Raw genomic sequence first — 18,512 nt, 5'->3', positions numbered from 1 at the left:
AAACAGTAAATAGGAACAGTAAGAGCTGACTTTCTCCACTGTCTCAGAATAGCAAGTAGTGATGAGATTTATTTTGCTTCTTAAAGGTTATATATAATTGCACTCTTGTCTCTGGTAAAACAATAGAAAAACTCAGTGTGCACAGGAGCATGCATATTCTTGTTCTTTGCTACACCTCTTTTCTACTTCTGTGCTGAGATACTCTTTACCTTCCATTAGTGTATTGTTCCAGCTGCTTGTTCCAAGGCCTTGCACATCAATTGTTTTGGTGAACCTTCATAATGCTTTGGTTGTCTTTGTATTGTTGTTTTCGAGTATTTTCTTCCCTGAGCTATAAATCTTCAGTATGCTTTGACTCTGCAACTTCAAATTTCCAGGTATTGAAGCCTAGTTGCTATGTAAGTGTTTATCTTCACATCTGACGTAGGTTTCTCCCGTTGTCCAGCACTTCTCTGCTGTGCTGTTCACTTGCTGATCTGTTTTAACATACTAACAAAAATACCACTAATGCATGTACTTTCTTGGCAACAAAGTACCATGACTGGACTAGATATTCTTGTTGTGCATCTGCTTCTTGCTTTGTTCCAGTGATGCTGCATGACACGTAGGCATGTGCAGAGCACAAGTCCTTTAAATCTTACACAGCGGTTCTTGTTTGTTCAGTCTACAACCAGCACATAAAACTCGGTGTTCTGTACTTCCAAAAATACCATTGCATGTCAGAGCTGCTCATTTATAATCTTCCTGGGTGGTAGGCTAGCAAAAGGAAGCAGCTGCAAAAACATTTTGTTTTCATTGATACTTGGAGTATGTCATTGTAAATTTGTTCATGAGGTAGTGCTCTGAGTTTGTGTGAGGCAGCTGGCAAGGCTAGGTGAGACAGCAAAGATAGACGTGGATAAAAGTGGCTTTTTCCTGCATTTGTTCCTGTAACAGGAAAGACATTCTAAAGCAAAGCAGTAGTGGTTTTGGATATTGGTGTATCCTTGGAAAAATAGCCGCAATGTTTGGCTGTTGGTCTAAGATTACTGTGCAGCAGTACCTTAGTACTATTTCTCTTGTCCTGCTCTGGCAAAAGCAGTTGCTTTTATTCATGTGATTGCTTATTCTAAGGTTGAGGTCTTTTCCTAGCAATGGAAAACTCTGGCCTTAATATCTTTGTAGTAGCAGTTTTCTAAAAACGAATCCTCCTGGCCCCCACCAGGTTTTGCAGTGCAGTGAAGGTCAAAACTTCAGGGTCAAATGTTTTAGCTGCAATTGTACAGTTCCTCAGGTTCTGTGAAAAACATTCATCACTTTATTCTGGTTTGTAGGCTGCTTGATGATCTCAATTGCTCTCGTTTTTCCACGGTTTTCCTGAGTATTTTGCCTGGTACTAAATTCTGAATCAGTTTCCCGTTGAAATGTTTTTGTTGTTTCACAATTTCGGTATCTGGGAAATGAGAGGAATGGGACTTCGGTGTTTAGGGCCCAGATGCACATAACAGCTGAGGGGAGGAACTGTGGGGACTGCTGGCTAACAGTAAAGTGCAGGTGTAAAGACCTGCATCACACTAAGGTTCAGGACCCAGAAGAATATTATTGGTTTTTGCACTTTTGCATAATCCATTTTTTTAAATAAACACTTAGATAAGTTGTGTTTTCATCTTTCAATTCTACCATTGTTTGCTTATTATATTTAGAGGCTCTTTAATAGTCAAGCAAAAAAAAAAGATTGTTTTTCACATTTCTTCCCTATATTCATTAGGAAACTACTATTTTTTGTGTGTTTTAAATATATGCCATAATCTAGGAGACACGCTTATTTGTGTGTATGTGTTTTTTTCCTGTTCTTTGGATTTCTTGGGAGCATCAGCATATGTCTGCCTAATGGGGGAGTGAATGTGAGTCATTCTAGAAAGAAGAGCTTTGTAGATTTCGTTGCTGAAGTTCTGTAAAATACTATTATAAGTAATCTTTTCTTAAGCCAGCCTTACTGTCAGATACCTCTCTTAATGTAATGTACTTGAGGATCAGTACAGTCTTTATCATTAAAAAAAAATCAACTTAAAATACCCACACTAATAAATTCCCAACACTGTATTTCTTGTTCCTTATTTGGTTCCACTGATGTTGATTTTTAATTACTTTATGTAATGTACAATTAGGCAATGCTATTGTGATTTCTACAAAGGAGAAATTTAGCTTTTATTTGAGATTACATTGCTCCATGCAGGCCAATCTCTGAAGACTGCTGTCGGAGGAATAGCTGGTTCTGCTTCTCAGCTTATAGAATGTTCTCTGGCATCAGTGAGAAGGGAACTGAACCATGCCTGGAGAGTGGTTTAGTTTAGCAGGCAAAACACTGGAAGAAGTTATTTGCCTTTTCTTCATTTCCTTCTCCAGTCAATAAGTAATGATTAAATACCATGAAGAATTATGGAGAAGACTGTATTTAGGGCTGTGCTTTGAAGTGCTAATATGAATGCTTAAAAAGTACTGGAATGTATCAAGACATCTAAATACATCTAAATACTTTTATAATAATATCATAACTTTTGTAGGTCAGCTGGCTTGTACTTGTCTTAATCTCTTCCTTTAAAGGAAGGAAGAGGATATCGAATTTTCACTACTCCTCTTTATTTAACGCCTTAATGTCAAAGAAATCTAACAGGAAAAATACCAAACACCACTAATGACAAAAAAACACCACCACACATTGCCACGTTGAAGAGGCCTTTAGAAGATGGGACCTGTACCTGATGATACTGGGCTTTCTACAGTCTGGAGATTGTGTTTTGTTTAGATGTTTAGAGAATGGAAAGAGTTTGTTGTTGTTCTTCTTCCACCCTGACAGGATAAAATGTGAGCAAACCTACTACAGCTGGCCTGAAAAATGTAGTTGTCTTTTGTACAGTGATCATTTCATCTTGTTTCTAGGAATATTTCTGTTTTAAAGACAATATATTACAGTGTTTTGTAATACCACTTGACTGAAACTAGTTATGTTCTTTCATGCAGCAGTCTGAAAATTGTGAGTGTTGATGACTACTGATGGAGGACTGTAAGAACATGTTAAATAATCAATATCTCCATCTAGAGATAATTGGATAAAAAAAAATCCTTGCAATTTCTTTCAAGTAATTATTCTGTCTCAGCTTCTGAAGAATCAAGTAGTCTTCTCAACTTTTTCCTTTATTTCCTGTTCTAGTTTGTGTTCTAGCTAACAAAGTCCAAGACTTGATTTAAATGGGTTGCATTGTTATGTTTTAACAGGAATGAAACTTGGAGTAATGATGGGTAAAATCTAATTAGATGAAGACAAGTGGTAGTTTAAAGTTCTGCTGGGATAAAGAAAAATATTTTTGTAGAAATAATTTGATGCTTAATAGTCTTTTAAAAGAAGCATGGAAATAAAATATTGCTGAATTATTTGTTCAGCCTTGGACAAAGGGCAATCTGATGTGCAACTGATAGGCCAGCAGAGAAACAAGAGGAGTGGGGCAGATGGTGTTCCTGTCACTTCTGATTGAGATGCTTGTTCAGATGTATTGTACCTGCTGTGTAAGGGAATGCCACAAATGCTTGCTCTTGCTCTTTGGTGGTTACTGGTAGGCAGGAGGCAGTGGCAGTCCTTATTCTCAGCACCAGTATTCCAGAGTGTGCTGAAACAGATGTTTTCAATTGGTAAGTAAAGGGATAGTAAAGACTTAAACCTGTCTTACTGAAATAAGAAACCAAGATTGTCTAACTTAAAAGGGTAATTCCAACTTGGGTAGGTTTCCTTTAAAGGGAAAAATCATAAACTACATAAAGCGACTTTTCCTTGGGTCACTTCAGTTACCTGAAACATCTGACAGCCAAGCCTTGCGTGTCATTGACTTACATAGTCACAGTTCTCTGATCCTGTAGAAGAAAGCTCAAGCTCTTAAAACGAAACACAAGGAAAACATTTAAATGCCACCTCTCCTCTTTCACATTAAATAATACTATCAAAATGCACCAGGCTTTGCTAGGAAATGTATTTTGAGATAGAATCTTTTTGTTGTAAACTGAAGCTGGTTGTTTTCCTAGTGGCTTGGTATTGTTCACCAATGTACTAATCAGGGAGACATTTTAAAAACATTTCTGAAAGCTATGAAAATAACAATTGTAGCAGCCATTTTAACACGAAAAGTTCAGCTCCTATATTTCTCCGTTAAAATAACAGAAATGTTACATACCTATTGAATTCAAATGGATGTGTATAAGACTTCTGGCTAGTTTAGGGTATTGTAATGTGGACTTTAAGGCTGCCTTAAAGTGGCAAAACTGTGAATATAATGATGCCTTTCTGGGGGAAAACAGAAAAGGTTGGTGTGGCTTTTTGGTGTCTTGTTTTTCCCTGTTCTCTTTTTTTATTATACTTCTCCCCCTCTCTCTTTCTGCACAGGGTGGGTATTCTGCTCCCTCCTTCTCTCCCTGGCAGGGCTCATTCCAGGGCATCCCTCGGACTGTTCCACCGCACCGCAGACAGAGTGAGTCTGTACCTCTCACTCATCTCCCTCACTGTGTTCCAGTAGAAGCTTTCCCTTTGCACGCACTGTTCATCTCGTAGTATCCTCCTTTTCAGGCAGATTTACAGGCATACACAACAGTCTGTGGCTAACCAAATTGCTTCCTTCACCCAGCATATAAGCAGCTACAACTTAGAGCTTTATAACAGATATTAAACGCTGATTTACTTCAGCATTTCCTCAGGCAAAACCAAATAGGCCCCCGTTTCCCGTCTCGTCTTAACATAATTCTTGCTTGCTGCATTTTTCCCTTTTTCATGGCCGTAATATACTCTCCTATTTGTGTGTTCTGTTTGCTCATGAGTCTGCATGTATGCATATGTGGATGTATTTACATAAATGTGTTGTGGAAGTACATAAAAATATTGGTGAGAAAAGTAATTGTCATTGCCTCTCACAAGAAGTTTTCTTAACTTACAGAAGAGCTTTCCTGAAACTAGTGTTTTTTTCCTCATGATGTTCATTGTAAAAAGACTTCTAATACACTGAAGTGGCTGTTGCAAAACCTGCATGATTTGCTAACATTGCTTTTGTGCTAGCTATAAGACGGGCTGTTTTGAGATGCTTTTGTTCTCTTGGCTTGGATCTGCAAAACAAGACAATTGCTGATTTTAAAAATGTGTGCTTACATAATCATAGAGAACTGGTAAGTCTTATTTTGTGCTTGGGTATTGCATTGTAAACGGTTAATTGTTCAGAGAAATATAACTGGTTAATAAAGCTAAAGTTATATTTTAAAAACTTACTGTAATTTGAAAATTACAGTGTTTGCTTAGCAATGTCTAAGAGTGTATTTGGACAGGAAATGCAGTAAAATTATGGAAACACTAAGATTTCCAGGCCCAGCAGAGATCTGAAGAATAAGCTGCACCTTGGAAAACTAAGCTTACATCTATTTCGTTATTTGAAATAACACTAAGATTATTTCAAATGCAAGAAAAAAAATCTTGTAAAATATCTCAAATTGTATTTCAAATACTCTCTTGACGTTTCTGTGACAGTATTCATTCAATCAACTCACCAGGAATGCACTCCGTGTCTCATAGGCTTTTCTCTATGCCATAGAGGGATTTGCCTTGTTTCTGTGTGTGCATATGTGTAAGTGTAATGAATGTAGAAGCCCAAAAGAATGTAGAACCCCAAAAGCTGATCATCGTGTGGTCTGTTTCTGGCTAGAGGAAGCCGTAGCACAGCATAGCTAGGCTGCTGTCCTGTCAGCAGAGAAATACTTTGTAAAGAGAGGTATTAGATCTGAGAAACATATAAATACCATGTTTTGGGAGCTTACCAATCATAGTCAGAATGGGATGGTGCTGTCCAAGCTGCCAGATGTGTGCATCTGTTGCCACATTATTCACACCGACTGTTTTACAAAGAAGAAAACTTTGCTCATCTCTTCCCTGTTCTGAGCCCTGACTTCGTTCTTCCAACAGCAGCAGCCTCTTTTTCAGGAACTCCATAGCGAGCTTCCATTACTAAAGTTGGTTGGATTTTTTTAGTATACATCATATGTATTAAGTTGTATGAATTGATAGTAATGGAAATAAAGTAGGTTAAAATTGATATGATTAACCTAACTGGTTATCAACCTAAACTCTAATTGCTGCTCAGGAAAATGTTTTTTTTTAATAATTGTTTCTAGCATTTTTCTTTGTCGAAGTATTTATCTTTTTGATCAAGGCTGAGAAAAAATTAAATATAAATTGAGAGTTAGGTTGGAAATTCATCTGATACTCACAAGGTCAGTGACTTTTTTTTTTTTTTTAGAGCAGGATCCCATGAAGAAGCATACTACTAGAATTATCATTAGCATCCTTCTGTCCCCACACTACATCTTCCCTTGGTTTTGTGGTTTTAAGTCTCCTGTCTTTTGAGTTGGCAGGGAATGCCAAAGGTGGGGTTTTGAGGCAAGTGGTGAGCTGGGTGTCACCACTAAGAACAGGAAAAGCTTACAGTCAAATTAATGTTGTTTTGCAATAATATAGAGAAGGTGTTGGGACCACAAAGGAATCTCAGTTTTGTTTGGCCATTTTTTTTTTGTCTGGAGATGCTGGAATTCAGGCACTTCTGTAAATTCTGCCCAAAGTCTGCATGAACCGGAGCACCAGACGTTCAGTCTCAACACCAGGGAGCATTTCCTTACTGCACAGGTGATGGAGCGCTGCCATGGGCTGCCCAGACAGGTGGTAGACTCCTCTTTAGGGATCTTTAAAAGCCACCTGGATGTGGTGCTGGGCACCCTGCTCTGGGAGGCCCTGAGCAGGGGGTTTGGCCCACATGGCCTCCGGAGGTCCCTGCCAACCCCAACCATTCTGGGAGACACTGAAATTCAGGATTCCAAACCTAAAGTAGCGTCTGCGCTTGTGAATGATGTAGGTTTCTTTGCTGTCTTGTTGATAGGTGATGGATACATAAAACACTTGCAAACACAGTAGATTGAGGGTATAAATCTCTAAATTGTTCCTATTTAGTTTACAGCAGCCATAAAAGTATAGCATATACAGGACAGGTACCATCTCCCTGCTATGTAATATTATAATACTGTCATGTAAACAGTTTAGTTAGCACCAGTTACAGGGTCACCATCCCTACTGCTTAAGTTGTCCTAAGAGCCTGCCATAACACCTTGCTACTGTGCTTTGGAATTGGATACTGTGTTTTGTAATTTCAATGAGAACTATTTTTGTAGTACTTTAACTTCCTGTTGTTTCAACAGCCTGAGAAACAATTCAGGATTTTATATTTCATAACCATTTCCCAATAATACAATTTCATTCTTAAAAAAAAAAAAAAAAAAAAAAAAAGAAATCAATGTACGGTTTTTATTCATATAATTCGTGTTGAACTCGGCTCTTATGCTGTGTTCCTTTTTTTTCTTGGTAATAGGATATATATCTTGATGACATAGCAAGCTTTCCTCAATGCCACTTGAAACTTTTGTGTTTGTATTCTGGAGCTTTACTGATGCAGCTCTAGAAATGCAGCATGTAGAATACACATTTTCAATGAACTGACTATAAACTATTAAAATTAAAATATTATACCAGTTTCAGTAGACACCTAACCTCAAGTTCTTCTCCATGCAAAAACAGATGAAAACTGTTTTGTTGCTCACCTCAAGAATTGCAGTTCACATCTGTTTACTATGTACTTTGTGGGGAGATTTAGAGCTTCTGTATTAAAGCATTACAAATAAAGGTAATTTAATTCTAGCAGGTGATATGTAGGTTTTTATCACCAACAAGAAAGCTGCTGTATGCATGTTGACTATAAATCAGGTGCGTGCTTTACTTTTTCTCGCATTTTTTTAAAGCGGGGTATATTGCTTTACATTATCATGTGCTTCTGTGATTAATCTAAGACTTTATTGACCAATTCAAGTTCTTGGTATGGGGTGCGAAGTGTTCATGTTAGGAGGACAAATTTGCCTCAGAAAACTGCCTTGGAAGTTTTATGACCCTCATGTGAAGTGACAAAGTATTAAAAATGTCCTGGAATGATTATATTATTGTCCTTTATACATAACGTGTTTGTGCTGTGGGAGATTAGTGTGCAGCTTGGACTACAGTGGAAATGTTTCTTGTACCTAATTGGTTGTGTTTGCAGACAAAACTCAATTTTATTTGTGGTCATAATTTTGTTTGTTGCACATATATCAGAGTTTATGGATGAAATACCTGCCTTGATATTGCTATATATAATTTCCAGTCATTTTTCTTTAAGACAATATTTTTCTTGTAGGAAGCTGTTTTTATATACAGACTACACAGAAAAAAGTCCATGCTATGTCATATTACTAATTATTGTACTACCCTGTACAAGGGGGAATGATGGTTTGGAGAAGGAAAAAAAAAAAACAACACAACACAATCAAGCCCAATAAGAAAATATTGGGCTTGTTTTGTATTGTAGTTTGAGGTAATACAACATGCTGTAGAATACTGTTTCATGATTTTGAAATACAGGTGTGGTACAGCTAGATGGAAGAGAATGGGGGGAAAAAAATCCACAATGAAAGTATTGACAAATGCTACAGATTTAAGGTGCAAAATCTTGGATTTTGCCATGGCAGTGAGATAAGGATGTCAGATTGCCCAGTAAGTGTTTCAGTTTCTGATCAAGAAGGTTTGTCTTCTTCCTTGCTCCTTACCCCTTTCCAAAAAGAAGAAACTGATAGCTTGGAGTCTTCTCAGGCTCATGAGTGAGTTGCAAGCAAGATGGGTAAAGGCAGCGAGGTCAAAATATGTAATACAGTTTATCTTATGACGTTGCTATTCATTAGATACCTAACAATGTGTATATACGTGGATGCAGACATTTCTGTTGCATACATTTTTAATCATACACAAATTCTATTTACTATTCTTAATGGTATTTGGAGTTCAAGAGATGAAATATGTTAAAGACTTCAAGTTTGAAGAACAAAGGTGTTCTGTGCAAGTCTTGCTATAAATATTGTTCGTACTGCATTACTACTACTGCAACACTACTGCTATTTTTGTTTCTTGAAGATGGATTAAAAACAAGTGGGGGATGTGCTAATTGCAATTTAAATGATGAAAAGTTGCAGTTCTGTCATGGCAATTGCTCAGTGTTTTGTCTTGGTCCTCTGACATCATTGTCCTTGTCTTTTTCTTGTCTCTGCTTTCCCATTATGCCATTGGCAAGGAGTTGAGAAGTTAGTCCATTACTTCTGTGATAAAGCGTGGTACAGTACAACTTCAGATTTTTTCCCATCTCCTCCTCATGCATTTTCACTTTTTTTGCCCTGTGCATGATGCATGTCTATTGGAGATGTGCATGCAGTTCTGATTTCCCATTGCTTCGCTTCCTTCGTTCCTCAAAATACCACAGGGAGAAAATGTCTATATTTCATTCTGCAGAGTTATTGTATGGGGAATTGAGATGGGTATCCAGATTAGAGATAAAGAATAACCAAAGCAAAACTGAAGGGAATTTTATAGTAAGGATACTGCAAAGACTATTACTGTTATGGCCACACTGATACAACTACTTTCAGTATAAAATATTTGTATCTTTATTGGCTTTTTGTTGGAAAACTATCTCAGTGGTTCAGTACTGAATATTAATGGTAAACCTCTTTGCAGATGTGTTGTCACTTTTCTCTGGATGATGAGAGAAACAAAAGAATCTTAGCCTAATGCGGTAGGAACTGTAATTTAGTCTTTTTGATGCATCAGTATATCCAAGTCTTTAAAGCTCTTGCCATTACAGAAAAGACTGTTCCCTCGTCTCACAAAAAAGAAATGCGTGCATGAAGCATTTTGTTTAATGTACTTTCGTTTTGGGGAGAATTAATTTTCCTCAGTTGCGTGGTACTAGAAATGTTTTAGAGTTCAGTTTCAGATTTCAGGAGTACCACAAAGGCGTGCAGGTGTTTTTTGTCTCCCCGAACAGTTTACTTCTATTTTTGTCCAATAAACACTCCTAGAATGACAGTCTACACCAAGTCATAGTCTGTACCTCCCTGAAATATCCAAACAGTATTTAGAGCAAGGCAGATGACAAACTTGTTTAAGACTTCCATGAAATAAAATCTCCTTAGAAGGTGGAATGCTTCTTCCTATTACCCCCTCCTTCTCATGGTGGATTTCACCAAGTGCTTATCCTTCTGCTGGTGCTTTCATTACTACCTAGTCATAATTTAAGCCTCCCTGATAAAAACAAAATTTATGTATAAGGCAAAGATGTAAGCTGCGGATGAAGATAATGCAATCTTCAGCGTTGAATACCGTGTAGACATTTACTTGCATATTTTGGAAGTGTTTCTGCTTTCACTGTAATCTTGAGTGGTAATGTGTAGCAAACCGGATGGACTTAGACTAAATAGAAACTCAGTGTTAGGAAACAGTACAGTATTTAAAGCAAATTAGAGAAAGATAATACCATAGCTGTACTGCCCTCCTCATAATTCTGTGCATGTAGCTGTTTTCTACTTTTGAATTGCTAACTTCATGAAAATTATACTGCTTAGACCCTTTTAGGTTATGAAAGATAATGAAGAAAGTACATAACTGGCTATTTTTCTATATAAAGCATTAAATGCAAAATTGTCAAAATGGAAAAGCTCAAATATCTCTTATCAAAAATATCATTGAAATATCATTATAGAAACCTTGTTTCTTTGGTGTATTGCATTTTTCTGTTAACTTCTTGTAGAAGTTTAATTTTTTCTATAACTTAAATTTTTTATTTCGCTGATTAGTATAACCGGCATTATTTGATATAAAGCTAGGATTTATAGAATCAGATAAAATAATTATCTGTATTTTTTTTTAAGACTGGTGTTTAGAAACCCTTTCTAGGTGAGGGGGAAAAGTTTTTTGACAATTATTTTTATGTATTTGGATTTGACACAATACTGCTTGCTATAAATTTACTAATTTTTGCCTTCATTCAGATTAGAAAATCTGAATTACTTAAGTATTTATACAGTAATCAGGTATGTATTGCTTTGGTTTCTGCTCTCATTTTTAGCAGTTCTGTTATTGCAAGCATGGTCTCAAAACAATGAATCATTATGGCTAACATTTGTCTTTCAACTCCTAAGGTGGAAGGATAATGATTTCTGTAAACCATTACAGGAATACTGAAATTAGGAAAATGTCAGGAGGATTCTTTTTTTTAAGCTGTAACTCTTAAAATATAGAACTGCTTCTTGTGCTTATTGCTTCCCTTCTGTAGGATTGTTTGCTTAAGAAGGATAGTTCTTCATTTGACAGCACTCACAGAAATAAGGTAGTTTTGGCTAAGTAAGGAAAAACACATTACTTCTGGAGTAATGTTTTGATATTCATCTGACACTTTTAAAAAAATAAATAATAAAATCTTCTTTACTTCTTTCCAAAACAATTTGTATTCAGACTGCTCAACATGTTTGCACTTCCTTGTCTATTGCTTGCTGTTATCACCGGTCCAACTTAGATGTTGCCTTTCCTTACAGGCAGAACTGGTTATACTAAGTAGGAAACGCTCCAGTAAATCTGAATTAGATCAAGAAACCTTGGTAGTTCTCTCATTACTATTAAACTTTTCTCTTGATGATGAACTTCTGAGGATTTGGTTTTCTGCAGTAATCCTGCTGGGTGAAAGATGAAAATCTAAAGAATATTGAGATACTCTCTCTTCCTAGAATCGACTTTGGCACGCACAATTATCACATTCTCTCTGCTAATTCTAGTAGCTAAAAAGACTACAGTTGGCTTTCCCATTTACAAGTTGAGGATAATTCAAGAGGATGACTGAGGTGACATAATCCCTAAAGATAAACATTATTGCTTTGTCATAGAACTGTATTTCACTCGTAAACAAATGTTATAAATCTGTCTACTGTGTCCGTACTATCTCTTAGTAAGAATTCAGGTAGTTTCAGAAAACTTTAGGGATAGGAATAGCTTGTTGTAGTTGAGTGTCTTCCCTTTATGAGGAAAATAAGAAAATAATTCAAACCTAAAACTTGCTAAAAATTATAGTTTAAAGTTTACTAGGTTTGGGGGTTTGCCATGCATTGATTTTTTTTTTTTTTTTTTTTAAATAATTCTTCCAAGATCTGTGTACAAGTTTAAGGTCCAAGATGTGTTTGTGTACACATTTAGTTTTTTTTTTAGAGGGAAGAGCAAAAAAAATAAATGTAGAAGTGACCCAGAAAGAGGTATTGGCAATTCTCGTCTGATTCTAGAATGCCTCTTCTGGCAAAATGTAAAGGCTTCATCAAGTTATCTTTATCTCCTTGGTTATTAGGGTGGCAGTATGTGATCTGTAGCTTCACATGTACTTTGTACTGTTTTGTTGAAGATGGTTTCTTTATCAGTCCATTTGAATTCATTTCAGTATCAAACGGTTGCCTAAATCTGTTCAGTGACCTAAATTACAGCATATCTGTATCCAATTTTCTGACCTTGGTTAGGTGAAGAAAACGCACCACAAATTCATGTGGTCCATTGAACTCCTTTCATGCCTGTATAGTGTGTAGCACTGATGAAAGTTTTGGGACAGCTAATTTGAGTGTGCAGTGAATAGAAATTAAAAGATGGATACAGTCTGATAGCTGTTGCAGTTGTTTAAGAACTTAAGTCAGAATTTGATCGGTATTTGTCATTCTTAGGGTGTACTGCAGACTAGGGCAAAGCCATCAACCAAGCCTTCTTCATGTTCTTACTTTAAGCGAATCCATTTTTTTTCTGGTCTTTATGTTGCTGTGTATTTCAGTGATGGTTTAACTTTGCACCTAAGTTACAAATCATGTTTGTACATGTCCCATGAACCATCCTGTTTTATCAAGTCAAAGTTTTGATTTTAAAAAAGATATACAGCTGTTATCAAGCATCCAATCAGCATACTTTGGGTTCAGAATGTTATCTGGAGTTTCCTGTGCCTAATGTGTTATTGCATTCTTCTCTCTTGAACAGCCTCAAGTACTACAGCCTTCCAGCAGCCTTCCCAGTTCCACAGACCTCGCCCAGGGAAAACTAGTAAAAATGCCACATATCGAGGCCCACAGTGAATATTCTAAATATGGTGTGCATGAAAATGGCAATCATGAGAATCAAAATGCTGCAAGTGTGTCTCTTACAAATAGCCTGAATGATGTAAACACTTCAATGAACATACAATTAAACATAAAAGATGAGAGTACATCGTATTTAGAAAATATGAAAAATAAAAACACTGAAGACCCTGGAGAGGTGGCTAGTAATAAGGAAGGGACGTTATCATCTCGTTCTTGTTTTCAGACCTCTGCACGAGGTGATGCTAGAGAGGTGCAGACTGAGTTAGCTGTGAAAGGTCAACCCTCATTCACATACCAGGCTTCTCGGCCAAAGACTTTAAGAATTACAAAGCCCCCAAATGCTTTAGTGCCTCCTACAGCGGCTGTACTCGCACGATCTGCAAATCATTCCGCTGCTTCCAAGGAACCTGAGCTTCTACCATCAAGTAGTTCGACTCAGCTACAGCCAACATCTGGTCCAGATGATCTAAAGGGTAAACAGAGTCAGAAGGTGTCCAAACTTCGCCCACCAACTATGTCCTTTGTTAAATCTAAGCAAACGAGCAGCCAGAAATCCACACCGGTGTCTCAAGAGCCTCAAAACACCTGTCTGAAGACGAACATCCCAAAGCCACCAGTACAGAGAAAGGAAAATGTGCAAACACAGAATACCGTTGTGCATTCTGGGGACAGTTTGCTCTCTAATCGGTATTCCCGCCTCCCTAAACCAAAGACACATTGAGAACATACCTACATCTCATTGAATGGTATCTCATGTTAAATTACTTCCTATATATCAACTGCCATTGAGGTTGCTTTATCTACAGCCTACAAATCCGGAGTGAACAGCAAAAAGAGCATCTTCCTTTTGTGTTCGTGTATGCTATTGTTATGTTCTGAAGATCATGTTATGAGCAGTGCAGCAGTTCCTGAGTGTTAAATTGTATTGTAATTCTGTATTAATGATTGTATTGCACAGTGATCTTAATCATGTACTGAAGTCCAGTGACCATGAATACCGGAGTGCTGCACTGTGTATCCAGGAAGGCAGAAATCATTTCTTACCTCTGTTAACTTGATTAATTAGCTAATGAAATTACTATTTGGTTTAACTTCTTGGTTCTGAGTACTCGTTAGGCTGGAGTGGTAGAAAATTAGACTTATTAGTGGATGTTTTATTGGCCATAATTCTGACTCTGTATTCCAGAGGCCTATGCAAAAATCCTTGTATTTATCATTATCTCAAGACTGACATATTTAATGTTATTTAATCTGACAGGTTGGGTGGTTTGTGTTGTTTTGTTTTGCTGTAATATGAAGTTGCTATGTTCTTTATTTATCTCATTTTCACTCTTCACAGACAGTAAGCAGATTTCACAGGGTGAAACGGATCTTCTCTCTTAAACATCATCATTTGTTAAGATACTGTGGTATGTTTGTATTGTGTTCAATAGACACGTTACTGGCTAGATTCTTGAAATGCAGTGCTAGGGATACTTGTGCAAAACCTTATACAGGCTCTTATGAATTGGTGAATAAGGGGTCCATAACACCTATGTTGAGGTTGCACAACATGCATTTTAATTAATATATTTTAACTTTTATTGTACTACTTCTATTTATTGATTTCTGTTTAATATTGAAAGACTCTGAAGTACCTGACTTGAAATGTTTGCACAAACTTTGCCATATGGGTAAGGATTTGAAACTATTTTACGTAATAAAACTTGTATTAAAAAAAACCTGCTATTTTTAAATAATGATGATAATGAATTAACCCCACTTACTTGCTTTGAGCAATCCTATTGTGTCCTAATCCAGAGCTGGTACTCTAAGAGTTTTTCAGAGATGTGTATTTTGTTTTTGGAGTTTTTTGTAAATTTTTTTTTTGTAATTTCTGAAGAAATGCATGGTAACTGGGAAGGAGCACTTTGGGGAAATAAAATAACAACAACAAAATGTTCTTCTGCTCTCGAGGAGAAGTTTTTTTTTTTTTCTGAAAGTGGTCTGGAAATATGTGCCCATTGTGGTGCAACTATGGGACCGTAACACATGAGCTGTGAGCTGAATATATGCATATCCATTGAGGAGTTCTGAGAATTTAACATTATGTCCCATCTCCTATTCTTCGCTTCTTTCCCATCGCTGAATCTTAGATGTTACTGCTATTTTTTCTACTCTTGAATTGATTTTTAAAGTGAGCAGCTGAAGGCTGTTAAAATTATTTCACTCCAAATCTGTTCCCATATGTCATATAATGACAAAAAAATGAAATATAGTAATAGTTTGTTCTAGTCTTTGCCTACAGGACACTGACATATTACAGTATTTTCTTTGAAACAATAAAGCATAACGGGTATAGACATTTCATGAGTATTTTCCATAATCAATTTCTCTAATATAAGCCCTTTGACTAGGCATATCCTGATGGATACCTTAGTCAAATGGGTGAAGGATAAAATCATATGACTTGAATTTCTCAGTACTTAATGTCCAAGAAAGGTTTAGGATTTGTCATGCTGTCAATTCTTTTAACTGACAATGAAGTAGAAAAATGAGAAGCTCAGGGGGAAAGGGTAGGGTAGGGTTTCTATTTCAGAACTGCTGATAAGAATCTGAACTAAGAGACCTGCGGGAGGGACTTTCTGTTAATTGAGGGGCTGGGGTGAAGAGAATGTAACCAGGAAGTAACAAGAAGAACCTTGGCTGTTGTGTTTACTTTGACTTTATATTAACTGTAAGTCAAGATTGCTGTTACAAATATTCTCCAGAAAACTTACCTTTTCTTGCAAAGTATTGAAATAGATGGCCTTCAACGTAAACATGTGCTTTTGATAAGAAAATAATTTATTATTTTTTTTTAATATTCCCCAAAATTAGCTCCTGGCAGCTAACTGTGTTTTTCAAGAGTTCAAAAACTGCAGAGGGAATGATCAGATTCCTGATTTGTTTTCCGGTCCGTGTAAACTTCCATGGAAGGTTGTTTTCTTTCAGGTTTACTTCCCTTGAAGAGAATTTATTTTATTTTTGGTTGTAAATGGTTTTGTTTAAAAAGATTATTTTCACTTAACGCTATTGACAGATGTTTCATCGTAAGTTCTGTTGCTTCTTACTCTGAAACTGTCACCAGTCTGTTTTAGTAGTGTTAAAATTTTTAGGTTTACAATTAAAAGTATAGATATCCATCAATCTGCACCTTTACTGAAAATTAAGGAATGAAGCGAAGAGATGATCAGTGTTTTCATAAAACAGAAGATGGTTCGTATTTTTTTCAGAAGAACAAAATACTCTGTTTTCCCTGTTAAAGGAGCATAGCTAGATTATATTATTTGATGCAAATATATTGCATTTCCCTGTTTTGTTCTGACAGATTAGTAAGATGGAGCTGGAGAAAGCATTATTTGATCACGGATAAGACGGATACTAGTCTGAATTGTTCGTATTCAGCTGCTGATCTCTCATATCGTTAAAGACAACTGCATAATTTGGCTCTTCTGAGTTATCCAGGGAAGGCTCTGTTGCATGTATAGTAAGTCCAGAGTACGAGCAAAGCCTGTCAGCAGATGGGCAAATGGGAAGAGTAGCAGTGAAGTTTGAAGCCTTGCTTCAGTGAAGGATGGGTTGGGAGGAAATGGGTAAGAGGGTGTTGTGTCGAGCTTGTCAAATGGGATTAAGGAAGTATTTTCAGGTAATTTATCTACTTTATGAAAATTGCAGATGTATTATCAGTATGTGTGCAGATTATCCTCAATGCATAAATCGAAGGATTTGATATCTTTCAATTTTTGTTTTTAGATATCTAAAACTGGTTTATTGCAATTTTTGATGTCTTATTCTTTTGTGCAATATTCACAGAAGTATTAAACTACTGTTCAGTATGTGTGTACAGAGGCAATTACATGTTTTAACAAGTGAATAAACACAAGAAAAAAACAGAAATGCACTTTAAATGAGCTTTATTGCTTGGAGTTGTGCCTAAAATAATCTAGATGCCTCCTGCTACGTGGCTTTTGTTTGAAACTGATTTCCCTGCTAGTGTTGCTGTTTCCAAGATATCTTCACATCACCTTCACATCATTGCTATGCACTCTAGCATGTTTAAAAACACTCATGGAGTGTACTGAATTTTTGTTGTGCAATGACGTTAATTTTACTGTGGAATTTCACTCTGCTGCAGCCAGATGATTACCTTCCCTGAAGCCTGCGCTTCATGTTGCCAGTCAAGGCCAACAGCAAAACTTTCCTAGGAGTAGCGTAGCCCTTAAACAATAATGGTCTCAGCATATATTTTTGTTTGAAAAAGTGCAATACTGACTGTTACACTTTCTGAAAATAATCACAAAGGCCCTGAAAATCCAAAACTGCAATGAATTTTTCACATAGTTCTGGAAAAAAAAGCGGTCTCCTTAGTCTCTGCTATGAGATTAGAAGTTAGACATAGCAACTAGACTGCATCATAGGTCAGGAAAATTTATTTTGCCCTTGACCTAAAATTTTGTCCTTGATCTAAATGCTCATTTGCTGTAACAATGCTAGAAAACTGCATACCGTCTCTGTGATTTGGTTTGTTTGCATGTCACCACCATATGCACATTGTGAGCTGTCATACTCGGGTAGCTTGCATGTCGGGGGGAGGGGGGAGAAGTGTTTCTGTTTTTGCACAGCACATAATCCTCTTAATATGGACATTTTCTTGCCATTCAAATGGAATTCTGTTCTTGAATTGGGCTTCCATAGCTATTCCTTATCTTGTTATAGTGGCTTTTTTCTGAGCAGAGTGGATTTAATACGGTTCTGGTGGTAGGCCTCAGTATAGTCATCTTCCAACTATGCTATCGAGGAAATTCAGTCACTGTTGTGGTAAAGCTGCTCACTGCCTATTTAACTGTAAAAGCACCACAATAAAACCAATATAATGCCAGTGTCAGTGAAATCTTAAATTCAGTACTAGCTAACAAGAGGTACCCTTACTATATCTGCTTTGTTGATTTTTTGTTTTTTTAAACCCAGACCAGAGTAAATACTGTATATTGGAATTTGCTTGTAAAGTTGATTTAAAACCTGTATGTAAAAATTCTTTCCTCAATGTTGCTCTAGTGAATAAAAATAAAAGTCATAATTCTAATCGGTAGCTATTTCTCCTGACTGTTCACTTTATGTATTTTTTTTTTAAATCTATCATTGACTGCAGAATTATAGCACTGTAGAGAGGGGTTGAGGGAGGGGGGAGGAGAGATTGTTCTTAAGCTTACAGTTTTATGTTTTCTCATAGAATTTTATTTTATTTTTATATTTTTTCCAGCAGAGTTGCAGGCTTTTTTTTTCTTCTGACTTTAAGTATGAGAGCATTCAAAACCAAAAAGACTTAGAAAAGCTAAACATCTTAATCTATTGTTTCCAGCTGAACAAGGACTGATGTGGTTAGTTTTTACAGGTATGTTATTTCAATTCTAATGCACAGTTGAGGA

At 36.5% G+C, this 18,512-nt stretch overlaps 1 protein-coding gene across 9 annotated transcripts in view; it reads left to right on the top strand.

Annotated features, from left to right (window-relative positions):
• CCSER2 (coiled-coil serine rich protein 2) overlaps nt 1-18,175 on the top strand; it is a 70,152-nt gene extending 51,977 nt beyond the window's left edge. For 5 of the 9 annotated variants that reach the window (XM_032191014.1, XM_032191009.1, XM_032191012.1 and 2 more), the window contains exon 10: nt 12,965-18,175. In XM_032191014.1, coding sequence (XP_032046905.1) covers nt 12,965-13,786 — 822 coding nt within the window. In that variant the 3' untranslated portion in view covers nt 13,787-18,175. Of the gene's footprint in view, nt 1-4,411; nt 4,497-9,203; nt 9,244-12,964 lie in introns of all 9 variants that reach the window. The other 4 variants (XM_032191015.1, XM_032191017.1, XM_032191016.1 and 1 more) reach the window with 2 other exon arrangements.
• Nucleotides 18,176-18,512: the final 337 nt, after the last annotated feature.

Source organism: Aythya fuligula, chromosome 7, assembly GCF_009819795.1.
Source record: "Aythya fuligula isolate bAytFul2 chromosome 7, bAytFul2.pri, whole genome shotgun sequence".
In the NCBI taxonomy this organism is placed as follows: domain Eukaryota; kingdom Metazoa; phylum Chordata; class Aves; order Anseriformes; family Anatidae; genus Aythya; species Aythya fuligula.
Note: the sequence above shows the minus strand (reverse complement) of the source record. Positions and strands in the feature narration are given on the sequence as shown.